The sequence below is a fragment of the Salmo salar genome, chromosome ssa17 (assembly GCF_905237065.1).
Source record: "Salmo salar chromosome ssa17, Ssal_v3.1, whole genome shotgun sequence".
Taxonomy (NCBI): Eukaryota; Metazoa; Chordata; class Actinopteri; order Salmoniformes; family Salmonidae; genus Salmo; species Salmo salar.
The window spans coordinates 44234177-44249583 of record NC_059458.1 but is presented as its reverse complement, the minus strand read 5'-3'; the positions used below and the strand labels follow the sequence as shown (position 1 = coordinate 44249583).

Genomic DNA, 15407 nt, shown 5'->3' with positions numbered 1-15407 from the left:
GTAGTGTTATTGGGGGGGGTCTGGTGTTGTAGTGTTATTGGGGGGGGTCTGGTGTTGTAGTGTTATTGGGGGGGTCTGGTGTTGTAGTGTTATTGGGGGGGGTCTGGTGTTGTAGTGTTATTGGGGGGGGTCTGGTGTTGTAGTGTTATTGGGGGGGTCTGGTGTTGTAGTGTTATTGGGGGGGGTCTGGTGTTGTAGTGTTATTGGGGGGGTCTGGTGTTGTAGTGTTATTGGGGGGGTCTGGTGTTGTAGTGTTATTGGGGGGGGTCTGGTGTTGTAGTGTTATTGGGGGGGGTCTGGTGTTGTAGTGTTATTGGGGGGGTCTGGTGTTGTAGTGTTATTGGGGGGGTCTGGTGTTGTAGTGTTATTGGGGGGGTCTGGTGTTGTAGTGTTATTGGGGGGGTCTGGTGTTGTAGTGTTATTGGGGGGGTCTGGTGTTGTAGTGTTATTGGGGGGGTCTGGTGTTGTAGTGTTATTGGGGGGGTCTGGTGTTGTAGTGTTATTGGGGGGGGTCTGGTGTTGTAGTGTTATTGGGGGGGTCTGGTGTTGTAGTGTTATTGGGGGGGGTCTGGTGTTGTAGTGTTATTGGGGGGTCTGGTGTTGTAGTGTTATTGGGGGGGTCTGGTGTTGTAGTGTTATTGGGGGGGGTCTGGTGTTGTAGTGTTATTGGGGGGGTCTGGTGTTGTAGTGTTATTGGGGGGGTCTGGTGTTGTAGTGTTATTGGGGGGGGTCTGGTGTTGTAGTGTTATTGGGGGGGTCTGGTGTTGTAGTGTTATTGGGGGGGGTCTGGTGTTGTAGTGTTATTGGGGGGGGTCTGGTGTTGTAGTGTTATTGGGGGGGTCTGGTGTTGTAGTGTTATTGGGGGGGGGTCTGGTGTTGTAGTGTTATTGGGGGGGGTCTGGTGTTGTAGTGTTATTGGGGGGGGTCTGGTGTTGTAGTGTTATTGGGGGGGTCTGGTGTTGTAGTGTTATTGGGGGGGGGTCTGGTGTTGTAGTGTTATTGGGGGGGGTCTGGTGTTGTAGTGTTATTGGGGGGGTCTGGTGTTGTAGTGTTATTGGGGGGGGTCTGGTGTTGTAGTGTTATTGGGGGGGGTCTGGTGTTGTAGTGTTATTGGGGGGGGGTCTGGTGTTGTAGTGTTATTGGGGGGGTCTGGTGTTGTAGTGTTATTGGGGGGGGTCTGGTGTTGTAGTGTTATTGGGGGGGGTCTGGTGTTGTAGTGTTATTGGGGGGGTCTGGTGTTGTAGTGTTATTGGGGGGGGTCTGGTGTTGTAGTGTTATTGGGGGGGGTCTGGTGTTGTAGTGTTATTGGGGGGGGTCTGGTGTTGTAGTGTTATTGGGGGGGTCTGGTGTTGTAGTGTTATTGGGGGGGTCTGGTGTTGTAGTGTTATTGGGGGGGTCTGGTGTTGTAGTGTTATTGGGGGGGGTCTGGTGTTGTAGTGTTATTGGGGGGGGTCTGGTGTTGTAGTGTTATTGGGGGGGTCTGGTGTTGTAGTGTTATTGGGGGGGGGTCTGGTGTTGTAGTGTTATTGGGGGGGGTCTGGTGTTGTAGTGTTATTGGGGGGGGTCTGGTGTTGTAGTGTTATTGGGGGGGTCTGGTGTTGTAGTGTTATTGGGGGGGGGTCTGGTGTTGTAGTGTTATTGGGGGGGTCTGGTGTTGTAGTGTTATTGGGGGGGGGTCTGGTGTTGTAGTGTTATTGGGGGGGTCTGGTGTTGTAGTGTTATTGGGGGGGGTCTGGTGTTGTAGTGTTATTGGGGGGGTCTGGTGTTGTAGTGTTATTGGGGGGGTCTGGTGTTGTAGTGTTATTGGGGGGGTCTGGTGTTGTAGTGTTATTGGGGGGGGTCTGGTGTTGTAGTGTTATTGGGGGGGTCTGGTGTTGTAGTGTTATTGGGGGGGTCTGGTGTTGTAGTGTTATTGGGGGGGGTCTGGTGTTGTAGTGTTATTGGGGGGGTCTGGTGTTGTAGTGTTATTGGGGGGGTCTGGTGTTGTAGTGTTATTGGGGGGGGTCTGGTGTTGTAGTGTTATTGGGGGGGTCTGGTGTTGTAGTGTTATTGGGGGGGGTCTGGTGTTGTAGTGTTATTGGGGGGGTCTGGTGTTGTAGTGTTATTGGGGGGGTCTGGTGTTGTAGTGTTATTGGGGGGGGTCTGGTGTTGTAGTGTTATTGGGGGGGTCTGGTGTTGTAGTGTTATTGGGGGGGTCTGGTGTTGTAGTGTTATTGGGGGGGTCTGGTGTTGTAGTGTTATTGGGGGGGGTCTGGTGTTGTAGTGTTATTGGGGGGGGTCTGGTGTTGTAGTGTTATTGGGGGGGGGTCTGGTGTTGTAGTGTTATTGGGGGGGGTCTGGTGTTGTAGTGTTATTGGGGGGGGTCTGGTGTTGTAGTGTTATTGGGGGGGTCTGGTGTTGTAGTGTTATTGGGGGGGGTCTGGTGTTGTAGTGTTATTGGGGGGGTCTGGTGTTGTAGTGTTATTGGGGGGGGGTCTGGTGTTGTAGTGTTATTGGGGGGTCTGGTGTTGTAGTGTTATTGGGGGGGGTCTGGTGTTGTAGTGTTATTGGGGGGGGTCTGGTGTTGTAGTGTTATTGGGGGGGGTCTGGTGTTGTAGTGTTATTGGGGGGGGTCTGGTGTTGTAGTGTTATTGGGGGGGTCTGGTGTTGTAGTGTTATTGGGGGGGGTCTGGTGTTGTAGTGTTATTGGGGGGGGTCTGGTGTTGTAGTGTTATTGGGGGGGGTCTGGTGTTGTAGTGTTATTGGGGGGGGTCTGGTGTTGTAGTGTTATTGGGGGGGTCTGGTGTTGTAGTGTTATTGGGGGGGGGTCTGGTGTTGTAGTGTTATTGGGGGGGGTCTGGTGTTGTAGTGTTATTGGGGGGGGTCTGGTGTTGTAGTGTTATTGGGGGGGGTCTGGTGTTGTAGTGTTATTGGGGGGGTCTGGTGTTGTAGTGTTATTGGGGGGGGGTCTGGTGTTGTAGTGTTATTGGGGGGGTCTGGTGTTGTAGTGTTATTGGGGGGGTCTGGTGTTGTAGTGTTATTGGGGGGGGTCTGGTGTTGTAGTGTTATTGGGGGGGGTCTGGTGTTGTAGTGTTATTGGGGGGGGGTCTGGTGTTGTAGTGTTATTGGGGGGGGGTCTGGTGTTGTAGTGTTATTGGGGGGGTCTGGTGTTGTAGTGTTATTGGGGGGGGTCTGGTGTTGTAGTGTTATTGGGGGGGGTCTGGTGTTGTAGTGTTATTGGGGGGGGTCTGGTGTTGTAGTGTTATTGGGGGGTCTGGTGTTGTAGTGTTATTGGGGGGGGTCTGGTGTTGTAGTGTTATTGGGGGGTCTGGTGTTGTAGTGTTATTGGGGGGGGGTCTGGTGTTGTAGTGTTATTGGGGGGGTCTGGTGTTGTAGTGTTATTGGGGGGTCTGGTGTTGTAGTGTTATTGGGGGGGTCTGGTGTTGTAGTGTTATTGGGGGGGGGTCTGGTGTTGTAGTGTTATTGGGGGGGTCTGGTGTTGTAGTGTTATTGGGGGGGGGTCTGGTGTTGTAGTGTTATTGGGGGGGGTCTGGTGTTGTAGTGTTATTGGGGGGGGGTCTGGTGTTGTAGTGTTATTGGGGGGGGTCTGGTGTTGTAGTGTTATTGGGGGGGTCTGGTGTTGTAGTGTTATTGGGGGGGGTCTGGTGTTGTAGTGTTATTGGGGGGGTCTGGTGTTGTAGTGTTATTGGGGGGGGTCTGGTGTTGTAGTGTTATTGGGGGGGTCTGGTGTTGTAGTGTTATTGGGGGGGTCTGGTGTTGTAGTGTTATTGGGGGGGTCTGGTGTTGTAGTGTTATTGGGGGGGGTCTGGTGTTGTAGTGTTATTGGGGGGGGGTCTGGTGTTGTAGTGTTATTGGGGGGGTCTGGTGTTGTAGTGTTATTGGGGGGGGTCTGGTGTTGTAGTGTTATTGGGGGGGTCTGGTGTTGTAGTGTTATTGGGGGGGTCTGGTGTTGTAGTGTTATTGGGGGGTCTGGTGTTGTAGTGTTATTGGGGGGGGTCTGGTGTTGTAGTGTTATTGGGGGGGGTCTGGTGTTGTAGTGTTATTGGGGGGGCTCTGGTGTTGTAGTGTTATTGGGGGGGGTCTGGTGTTGTAGTGTTATTGGGGGGGGTCTGGTGTTGTAGTGTTATTGGGGGGGGTCTGGTGTTGTAGTGTTATTGGGGGGGGTCTGGTGTTGTAGTGTTATTGGGGGGGTCTGGTGTTGTAGTGTTATTGGGGGGGGTCTGGTGTTGTAGTGTTATTGGGGGGGGTCTGGTGTTGTAGTGTTATTGGGGGGGTCTGGTGTTGTAGTGTTATTGGGGGGGGTCTGGTGTTGTAGTGTTATTGGGGGGGGTCTGGTGTTGTAGTGTTATTGGGGGGGGGTCTGGTGTTGTAGTGTTATTGGGGGGGGTCTGGTGTTGTAGTGTTATTGGGGGGGGTCTGGTGTTGTAGTGTTATTGGGGGGGTCTGGTGTTGTAGTGTTATTGGGGGGGGTCTGGTGTTGTAGTGTTATTGGGGGGGGTCTGGTGTTGTAGTGTTATTGGGGGGGGTCTGGTGTTGTAGTGTTATTGGGGGGGGTCTGGTGTTGTAGTGTTATTGGGGGGTCTGGTGTTGTAGTGTTATTGGGGGGGGTCTGGTGTTGTAGTGTTATTGGGGGGGGTCTGGTGTTGTAGTGTTATTGGGGGGGTCTGGTGTTGTAGTGTTATTGGGGGGGGTCTGGTGTTGTACTGTTATTGGGGGGGGTCTGGTGTTGTAGTGTTATGGGGGGGTCTGGTGTTGTAGTGTTATTGGGGGGGTCTGGTGTTGTAGTGTTATTGGGGGGGGTCTGGTGTTGTAGTGTTATTGGGGGGGGTCTGGTGTTGTAGTGTTATTGGGGGGTCTGGTGTTGTAGTGTTATTGGGGGGGTCTGGTGTTGTAGTGTTATTGGGGGGGTCTGGTGTTGTAGTGTTATTGGGGGGGTCTGGTGTTGTAGTGTTATTGGGGGGTATGTTTAGTTTTGGTTGGGGGTCTGGTGTTGTAGTGTTATTGGGGGGGTCTGGTGTTGTAGTGTTATTGGGGGGGGTCTGGTGTTGTAGTGTTATTGGGGGGGGTCTGGTGTTGTAGTGTTATTGGGGGGGTCTGGTGTTGTAGTGTTATTGGGGGGGGGTCTGGTGTTGAAGTGTTATTGGGGGGGTCTGGTGTTGTAGTGTTATTGGGGGGGGTCTGGTGTTGTAGTGTTATTGGGGGGGGTCTGGTGTTGTAGTGTTATGGGGGGGTCTGGTGTTGTAGTGTTATTGGGGGGGGGTCTGGTGTTGTAGTGTTATTGGGGGGGTTGGTATCCAGCCAAGAGGATATCACAGGAATCCCATCTCACCACAATGGAGACTGAAATAGGATGAGAGATGGATGAGGTATGTCTTCACGTCCCGTTGGGACCTAAAGGGCAGACGGGTCGTACTGACAGGTGGACCGTCTCACCTCAACCCCCCCTCTCTGACCCATGTCCTTTCCTCTTCAGTAGACTGACGGATACAACCACTTCCTGTCCAGAACCATTTACAGACAAAAGGTGTTTATAATGTACTTTATTTCTCATTTGATAAATTACTGCATAAAGCAACAAATAACATATTACAAAATAAATAGTGTTTATTGTACGGACATGAGCTTTTTCCTCAAGCTTAAGGTCTTGATATGTACAGAAACACATCAGGTGAAGCAGGTCTCGATATGCTACAGCAACACATCAGGTGAAGCAGGTCTCGGTATGCTACAGCAACACATCAGCTGAAGCAGGTCTCGATATGCTACAGCAACACATCAGGTGAAGCAGGTCTCGGTATGCTACAGCAACACATCATGTGAAGCAGGTCTCGATATGCTACAGCAACACATCAGGTGAAGCAGGTCTCGATATGCTACAGCAACACATCAGGTGAAGCAGGTCTCGGTATGCTACAGCAACACACCAGGTGAAGCAGGTCTCGATATGCTACAGCAACACATCAGGTGAAGCAGGTCTCGATATGCTACAACAACACATCACGTGAAGCAGGTCTCGATATGCTACAGCAACACATCAGGTGAAGCAGGTCCACTATATGTCCTTCTGGTCATGTAGTGGACATCTTCAATCAGAAATACAACTGAATAATAGCAGAGAAAACAATAAAATACTGATCTGCCCAGCCATGAAGGGGAGGAGTGATCAAGGCCCAGACAGGAAGGGGAGGAGAGTTCAAGGCCCAGACAGGAAGGGGAGGAGGGTTCAAGGCCCAGACAGGAAGGGGAGGAGAGTTCAAGGCCCAGACATGAAGGGGAGGAGAGTTCAAGGCCCAGACAGGAAGGGGAGGAGAGATCCGTAAAGGGGACAGCAACCTCCGTAAAGGGGACAGTAACCTCCGTAAAGACGACAGCAACCTCCGTAAAGGGGACAGTAATCTCCGTAAAGACGACAGCAACCTCCGTAAAGACGACAGCAACCTCCGTAAAGGGGACAGTAACCTCCGTAAAGGGGACAGTAACCTCCGTAAAGGGGACAGCAACCTCCGTAAAGACGACAGTAACCTCCGTAAAGACGACAGTAACCTCCGTAAAGACGACAGCAACCTCCGTAAAGACGACAGCAACCTCCGTAAAGGGGACAGCAACCTCCGTAAAGGGGACAGTAACCTCCGTAAAGGGGACAGTAACCTCCGTAAAGGGGACAGTAACCTCCGTAAAGGGGACAGTAACCTCCGTAAAGACGACAGCAACCTCCGTAAAGACGACAGCAACCTCCGTAAAGACGACAGTAACCTCCGTAAAGACGACAGTAACCTCCGTAAAGAGGACAGCTACAACAAAACAAAGGGATGCAAGAAATTATTTTCTGGGCCATGACAGTACAATTTCCCCGAAATGCTGTGGATGTCGGCTCAAGGGTAATGACCTTCAATAGTTTAGGGTAATGACCTTCAATAGTTTAGGGTAATGACCTTCAATAGTTTAGGGTAATGACCTTCAATAGTTTAGGGTAATGACCTTCAATAGTTTAGGGTAATGACCTTCAATAGTTTAGGGTAATGACCTTCAATAGTTTAGGGTAATGACCTTCAATAGTTTAGGGTAATGACCTTCAATAGTTTAGGGTAATGACCTTCAATAGTTTAGGGTAATGACCTTCAATAGTTTAGGGTAATGACCTTCAATAGTTTAGGGTAATGACCTTCAATAGTTTAGGGTAATGACCTTCAATAGTTTAGGGTAATGACCTTCTCCACAATGCCTTTGTTGATTCTCTGAGTCTGTGGCTGGGATGCAATCAAATAACACACATTCACATGCATCTCTTCATCCATCTCTCCATCCATCCATCCATCTCTCTCTCCATCCATCCATCCATCTCTCCATCCATCTCTCTCTCCATCCATCCATCATCTCTCTCTCTCCATCCATCCATCTCTTCATCCATCTCTCCATCCATCCATCCATCTCTCCATCCATCCATCATCTCTCATCCATCCATCCATCTCTCCATCCATCCATCCATCTCTCCATCCATCTCTCTCTCCATCCATCCATCATCTCTCTCTCTCTCCATCCATCCATCTCTCCATCCATCCATCTCTCCATCCATCCATCATCTCTCCATCCATCCATCCATCCATCCATCATCTCTCATCCATCCATCCATCTCTCCATCCATCCATCTCTCCATCCATCCATCTCTCCATCCATCCATCCATCCCCCTGCATTGTCTCAGACTGCTTCCGTAGAGCATGGTAGTATTAAGCAGCCTCTCCATCCATCCATCCATCCATCCATCCATCCATCCATCCATCCATCCATCCATCCATCCATCCATCCATCCATCCATCCATCCATCTCTCCATCCCCCTGCAGTGTCTCAGACTGCTTCCGTAGAGCATGGTAGTATTAAGCAGCCTCTCCATCCATCCATCCATCCATCCATCCATCCATCCATCCATCCATCCATCCATCCATCCATCCATCCATCCATCTCTCCATCCCCCTGCAGTGTCTCAGACTGCTTCCGTGAGAGCATGGTAGTATTAAGCAGCCTCTCCATCCATCCATCCATCCATCCATCCATCCATCCATCCATCCATCCATCCATCCATCCATCCATCCATCCCCCTGCAGTGTCTCAGACTGCTTCCGTAGAGCATGGTAGTATTAAGCAGCCTCTCCATCCATCCATCCATCCATCCATCCATCCATCCATCCATCCATCTCTCCATCCCCCTGCAGCCTCTCCAGACGGTGTCTTCCTTCCCATCTCCTTCCTTGATGCTCGGTACAGTTTGATACTGAGACTAGGCAGATCATACAGTTCTTCCAGATGGAACCTGGACCGGAACCGTTCTACGAACTGGTTCTCTCTGTCCAGACGGAACCTCATGGCCCAGAGGATCTCCGTCCCGTCCTGACACAGGTGATCGAAGGTGTCCAAGAGTTCCCCCAGGTAAGGGTGGCAGTACACCACGTCAGCGGCGAACACGTAGTCGTAGTGACAGGTAGCCTGAGGGAAGTGTTGTTCGAGCTCCTTCCCCCAGGACAGCTCAGTGACCTGAGGAGGGTGTCTACACTGCCCCCTGGTGTTACGGAGTACGTTATACTGCAGGTTACTCAGCACCTCCGGTAGGTCCGTGGACGTCACCTTGGCACCTAGGAAATAATAAAACAAACAAACACCAGTTACCAAACAGGAAGGAGATGTTCTGTCCTCTGAAGAGGGTGGTGTCACTGGACGTGCTACCTGTCCCGGACCTGCTACCTGTCCCAGACCTTGTACCTGTCCCAGACCTGCTACCTGTCTTAGACATGCTACCTGTCCCAGACCCGCTACCTGTCCCAGACATGCTACCTGTCCCAGACATTCTACCTGTCTTAGACCTGCTACCTGTCCCAGACCTTCTACCTGTCCCAGATCTGCTACCTGTCCCAGACCTGCTACCTGTCCCAGACATGCTACCTGTCCCAGACATTCTACCTGTCTTAGACCTGCTACCTGTCCCAGACCTTCTACCTGTCCCAGACATGCTACCTGTCCCAGACCTGCTACCTGTCCCAGACCTTCTACCTGTCCCAGACCTGCTACCTGTCCAAGACCTCCTACCTGTCCCAGACCTGCTACCTGTCCCAGACCTGCTACCTGTCCCAGACCTGCCACCTGTCCCAGACCTGCCAACTGTCCCAGACCTGCCACCTGTTCCAGACCTGCTACCTGTCCCAGACCTGCCACCTGTTCACCGGACGTGCTACCTGTCCCAGACCTGCTGTTTTCAACTCTCTAGAGACAGCAGGAGCGGTAGAGATACTCTGAATGATCGGCTATGAAAAGCCAACTGACATTTACTCCTGAGGTGCTGACCTGTTGCACCCTCAACAACCACTGTGATTATTATTATCTGACCCTGCTGGTCATTTATGAACATTTGAACATCTTGGCCATGTTCTGTTATAATCTCCACCCGGCACAGCCAGAAGAGGACTGGTCCACCCCTCATAGCCTGGTTCCTCTCTAGGTTTCTAATCTCCACCTGGCACAGCCAGAAGAGGACTGGTCCACCCCTCATAGCCTGGTTCCTCTCTAGGTTTCTAATCTCCACCCAGCACAGCCAGAAGAGGACTGGTCCACCCCTCATAGCCTGGTTCCTCTCTAGGTTTCTAATCTCCACCCAGCACAGCCAGAAGAGGACTGGTCCACCCCTCATAGCCTGGTTCCTCTCTAGGTTTCTAATCTCCACCCAGCACAGCCAGAAGAGGACTGGTCCACCCCTCATAGCCTGGTTCCTCTCTAGGTTTCTAATCTCCACCCAGCACAGCCAGAAGAGGACTGGCCACCCCTCATAGCCTGGTTCCTCTCTAGGTTTCTAATCTCCACCCGGCACAGCCAGAAGAGGACTGGTCCACCCCTCATAGCCTGGTTCCTCTCTAGGTTTCTAATCTCCACCCAGCACAGCCAGAAGAGGACTGGCCACCCCTCAGAGCCTGGTTCCTCTCTAGGTTTCTAATCTCCACCCGGCACAGCCAGAAGAGGACTGGTCCACCCCTCATAGCCTGGTTCCTCTCTAGGTTTCTAATCTCCACCCAGCACAGCCAGAAGAGGACTGGTCACCCTTCAGAGCCTGGTTCCTCTCTAGGTTTCTAATCTCCACCCAGCACAGCCAGAAGAGGACTGGTCACCCTTCAGAGCCTGGTTCCTCTCTAGGTTTCTTCCTAGGTTCTGGCCTTTCTAGGGAGTTTTTCCTAGCCACCGTGCTTCTACACCTGCATTGCTTGCTGTTTGGGGTTTTAGGCTGGGTTTCTGTACAGCACTTTGAGACATCAGCTGATGTAAGAAGGGCTTTATAAATACATTTGATTGATTGATTGATTGGATGGGCACGAAAAACTAAAACCTAAAAAACACTAACGAGGAGGGTATCTGAGACGACCCGTATGTAATATGTATGAGGAGGGAGTCTGGGACCACCCGTATGTAATATGTATGAGGAGGGAGTCTGGGACGACCCGTATGTAATATGTATGAGGAGGGAGTCTGGGACCACCCGTATGTAATATGTATGAGGAGGGAGTCTGGGACGACCCGTATGTAATATGTATGAGGAGGGAGTCTGGGACCACCCGTATGTAATATGTATGAGGAGGGAGTCTGGGACGACCCGTATGTAATATGTATGAGGAGGGAGTCTGGGACCACCCGTATGTAATATGTATGAGGAGGGAGTCTGGGACGACCCGTATGCAATATGTATGAGGAGGGAGTCTGGGACGACCCGTATGTAATATGTATGAGGAGGGAGTCTGGGACCACCCGTATGTAATATGTATGAGGAGGGAGTCTGGGACGACCCGTATGTAATATGTATGAGGAGGGAGTCTGGGACCACCCGTATGTAATATGTATGAGGAGGGAGTCTGGGACGACCCGTATGTAATATGTATGAGGAGGGAGTCTGGGACCACCCGTATGTAATATGTATGAGGAGGGAGTCTGGGACCACCCGTATGTAATATGTATGAGGAGGGAGTCTGGGACGACCCGTATGTAATATGTATGAGGAGGGAGTCTGGGACGACCCGTATGTAATATGTATGAGGAGGGAGTCTGGGACGACCCGTATGTAATATGTATGAGGAGGGAGTCTGAGACCACCCGTATGTAATATGTATGAGGAGGGAGTCTGTGACGACCCGTATGTAATATGTATGAGGAGGGAGTCTGGGACGACCCGTATGTAATATGTATGAGGAGGGAGTCTGGGACGACCCGTATGTAATATGTATGAGGAGGGAGTCTGGGACGACCCGTATGTAATATGTATGAGGAGGGAGTCTGAGACCACCCGTATGTAATATGTATGAGGAGGGAGTCTGGGACGACCCGTATGTAATATGTATGAGGAGGGAGTCTGGGACGACCCGTATGTAATATGTATGAGGAGGGAGTCTGGGACGACCCGTATGTAATATGTATGAGGAGGGAGTCTGGGACGACCCGTATGTAATATGTATGAGGAGGGAGTCTGAGACGACCCGTATGTAATATGTATGAGGAGGGAGTCTGGGACCACCCGTATGTAATATGTATGAGGGGGGAGTCTGGGACGACCCGTATGTAATATGTATGAGGAGGGAGTCTGGGACCACCCGTATGTAATATGCATGAGGGGGGAGTCTGGGACGACCCGTATGTAATATGTATGAGGAGGGAGTCTGGGACGACCCGTATGTAATATGCATGAGGAGGGAGTCTGGGACGACCCGTATGTAATATGTATGAGGAGGGAGTCTGGGACCACCCGTATGTAATATGTATGAGGAGGAGTCTGGGACCACCCGTATGTAATATGTATGAGGAGGGAGTCTGGGACGACCCGTATGTAATATGTATGAGGAGGGAGTCTGGGACGACCCGTATGTAATATGTATGAGGAGGGAGTCTGGGACGACCCGTATGTAATATGTATGAGGAGGGAGTCTGGGACCACCCGTATGTAATATGTATGAGGAGGGAGTCTGGGACGACCCGTATGTAATATGTATGAGGAGGGAGTCTGGGACGACCCGTATGTAATATGTATGAGGAGGGAGTCTGGGACGACCCGTATGTAATATGTATGAGGAGGGAGTCTGGGACCACCCGTATGTAATATGTATGAGGAGGGAGTCTGGGACGACCCGTATGTAATATGTATGAGGAGGGAGTCTGGGACGACCCATGCGACTTTGTAAAACACAAGATTGTCTCACCTAAAAGGCTGGTAACTACGGAGACCAGACCGGTCCCGGCGCCCAGCTCGATGACGTTCTTGTCCAGCAGGTTGTACGTGTCACGGTGCGTATCCAGGAAGTAACACAGCACTATGGCCTGATGGGAAATAACAGGACATTTTAAAAATGAAGTTACACATGGTGAGGAAAAAAGTGGAATTTAAAAGTAATGATTGTGACGAAGGTGAGCAGAAGGGTAGTAGTGTTAGTGAGGATGACGAAGGTGAGCGTAAGGGTAGTAGTGTTAGTGAGGATGACGAAGGTGAGCGTAAGGGTAGTAGTGTTAGTGAGGATGACGAAGGTGAGCGTAAGGGTAGTGTTAGTGAGGATGACGAAGGTGAGCGTAAGGGTAGTGTTAGTGAGGATGACGAAGGTGAGCGTAAGGGTAGTGTTAGTGAGGATGACGAAGGTGAGCGTAAGGGTAGTAGTGTTAGTGAGGATGACGAAGGTGAGCGTAAGGGTAGTAGTGTTAGTGAGGATGACGAAGGTGAGCGTAAGGGTAGTGTTAGTGAGGATGATGAAGGTGAGCAGAAGGGTAGTAGTGTTAGTGAGGACGACGAAGGTGAGCGTAAGGGTAGTGTTAGTGAGGATGACGAAGGTGAGCAGAAGGGTAGTAGTGTTAGTGAGGATGACGAAGGTGAGCAGAAGGGTAGTAGTGTTAGTGAGGATGACGAAGGTGAGCGTAAGGGTAGTAGTGTTAGTGAGGACGACGAAGGTGAGCGTAAGGGTAGTAGTGTTAGTGAGGATGACGAAGGTGAGCAGAAGGGTAGTAGTGTTAGTGAGGATGACGAAGGTGAGCGTAAGGGTAGTAGTGTTAGTGAGGATGACGAAGGTGAGCAGAAGGGTAGTAGTGTTAGTGAGGATGACGAAGGGGAGCAGAAGGGTAGTAGTGTTAGTGAGGATGACGAAGGGGAGCGTAAGGGTAGTGTTAGTGAGGATGACGAAGGTGAGCGTAAGGGTAGTAGTGTTAGTGAGGATGACGAAGGGGAGCGTAAGGGTAGTGTTAGTGAGGATGACGAAGGTGAGCGTAAGGGTAGTGTTAGTGAGGATGATGAAGGGGAGCGTAAGGGTAGTGTTAGTGAGGATGACGAAGGTGAGCGTAAGGGTAGTAGTGTTAGTGAGGATGACGAAGGTGAGCGTAAGGGTATTAGTGTTAGTGAGGATGACGAAGGTGAGCGTAAGGGTAGTGTTAGTGAGGATGACGAAGGTGAGCGTGAGGGTAGTAGTGTTAGTGAGGATGACGAAGGTGAGCATAAGGGTAGTGTTAGTGAGGACGACGAAGTTGAGCAGAAGGGTAGTAGTGTTAGTGAGGATGATGAAGGTGAGCGTAAGGGTAGTGTTAGTGAGGACGACGAAGTTGAGCAGAAGGGTAGTAGTGTTAGTGAGGATGACGAAGGTGAGCGTAAGGGTAGTAGTGTTAGTGAGGATGATGAAGGTGAGCGTAAGGGTAGTGTTAGTGAGGATGACGAAGGTGAGCAGAAGGGTAGTAGTGTTAGTGAGGATGACGAAGGTGAGCGTGAGGGTAGTAGTGTTAGTGAGGATGACGAAGGTGAGCGTAAGGGTAGTAGTGTTAGTGAGGATGACGAAGGTCAGCGTAAGGGTAGTAGTGTTAGTGAGGATGATGAAGGTGAGCGTAAGGGTAGTGTTAGTGAGGATGACGAAGGTGAGCAGAAGGGTAGTAGTGTTAGTGAGGATGACGAAGGTGAGCAGAAGGGTAGTAGTGTTAGTGAGGATGACGAAGGTGAGCGTAAGGGTAGTAGTGTTAGTGAGGATGACGAAGGTGAGCGTAAGGGTAGTAGTGTTAGTGAGGATGATGAAGGTGAGCGTAAGGGTAGTAGTGTTAGTGAGGATGATGAAGGTGAGCGTAAGGGTAGTGTTAGTGAGGACGACGAAGTTGAGCGTAAGGGTAGTAGTGTTAGTGAGGACGACGAAGGTGAGCGTAAGGGTAGTAGTGTTAGTGAGGATGATGAAGGTGAGCGTAAGGGTAGTAGTGTTAGTGAGGATGACGAAGGTGAGCGTAAGGGTAGTGTTAGTGAGGACGACGAAGGTGAGCGTAAGGGTAGTAGTGTTAGTGAGGATGACGAAGGTGAGCGTAAGGGTAGTAGTGTTAGTGAGGATGACGAAGGTGAGCGTAAGGGTAGTAGTGTTAGTGAGGATGACGAAGGTGAGCAGAAGGGTAGTAGTGTTAGTGAGGATGACGAAGGTGAGCGTAAGGGTAGTAGTGTTAGTGAGGATGACGAAGGTGAGCGTAAGGGTAGTAGTGTTAGTGAGGATGACGAAGGTGAGCGTAAGGGTAGTAGTGTTAGAGAGGATGACGAAGGTGAGCGTAAGGGTAGTAGTGTTAGTGAGGATGACGAAGGTGAGCGTAAGGGTAGTAGTGTTAGTGAGGATGACGAAGGTGAGCGTAAGGGTAGTGTTAGTGAGGATGACGAAGGTGAGCGTAAGGGTAGTAGTGTTAGTGAGGATGACGAAGGTGAGCGTAAGGGTAGTAGTGTTAGAGAGGATGACGAAGGTGAGCGTAAGGGTAGTAGTGTTAGTGAGGATGACGAAGGTGAGCGTAAGGGTAGTAGTGTTAGTGAGGATGACGAAGGTGAGCGTAAGGGTAGTGTTAGTGAGGATGACGAAGGTGAGCGTAAGGGTAGTAGTGTTAGTGAGGATGACGAAGGTGAGCAGAAGGGTAGTGTGTTAGTGAGGATGACGAAGGTGAGCGTAAGGGTAGTGTTAGTGAGGATGACGAAGGCGAGCGTAAAGGCAGTAGCGTCAGCGAGGACGACGAAGGCGAGCGTAAAGGCAGTAGCGTCAGCGAGGACGACGAAGGCGAGCGTAAAGGCGCCTGTCGTACCGAGGGCCACATCACAGCTCCGTAGAGGTCATGTGACTCCTTGATCCTGATCTGATGATCGGCGAAGGTGTAGCCCTCCCAGGCTTCCACGGTGATCAGAGACTGGATGATCGTCCTGGACATAATGGCAGCTGCCAGCTCAGCATCCGCAGCAACACCTGGCGAACCATAACGGAGAAGATGGATGCATTTCCCATCATCCTCTCTGTCAGTACAGTCTCAGGTTGTTGATGTATTTCCCATCATCCTCTCTCTCAGAGGAAAGAGTAGGGTAATGCCCCTCAGTAGGGTAATATAACTCCTCTACACGGCTAGCTGACCCAGCAT

General features: G+C 50.9%; 1 protein-coding gene and 1 long non-coding RNA gene across 2 annotated transcripts; both read right to left on the bottom strand.

The window, feature by feature from the left end:
- Window positions 1-5525: 5525 nt before the first annotated feature.
- Window positions 5526-7495, bottom strand: LOC106575031 (uncharacterized). The gene is made up of 2 exons (XR_006760083.1): window positions 6670-7495; window positions 5526-6333 (listed from the first exon to the last, which is right to left on the bottom strand). It is a non-coding gene; the product is annotated as an uncharacterized lncRNA (long non-coding RNA).
- A 56-nt stretch (window positions 7496-7551) lies between these two features.
- mettl21e (methyltransferase like 21e) lies at window positions 7552-15407 on the bottom strand. Its single transcript, XM_045698631.1, has 4 exons — window positions 15401-15407; window positions 15081-15238; window positions 12218-12335; window positions 7552-8626 (listed from the first exon to the last, which is right to left on the bottom strand). Exons 1-4 carry the CDS (start codon window positions 15405-15407, stop codon window positions 8106-8108), a joined length of 804 nt encoding a protein of 267 aa, XP_045554587.1. The 3' UTR covers window positions 7552-8105.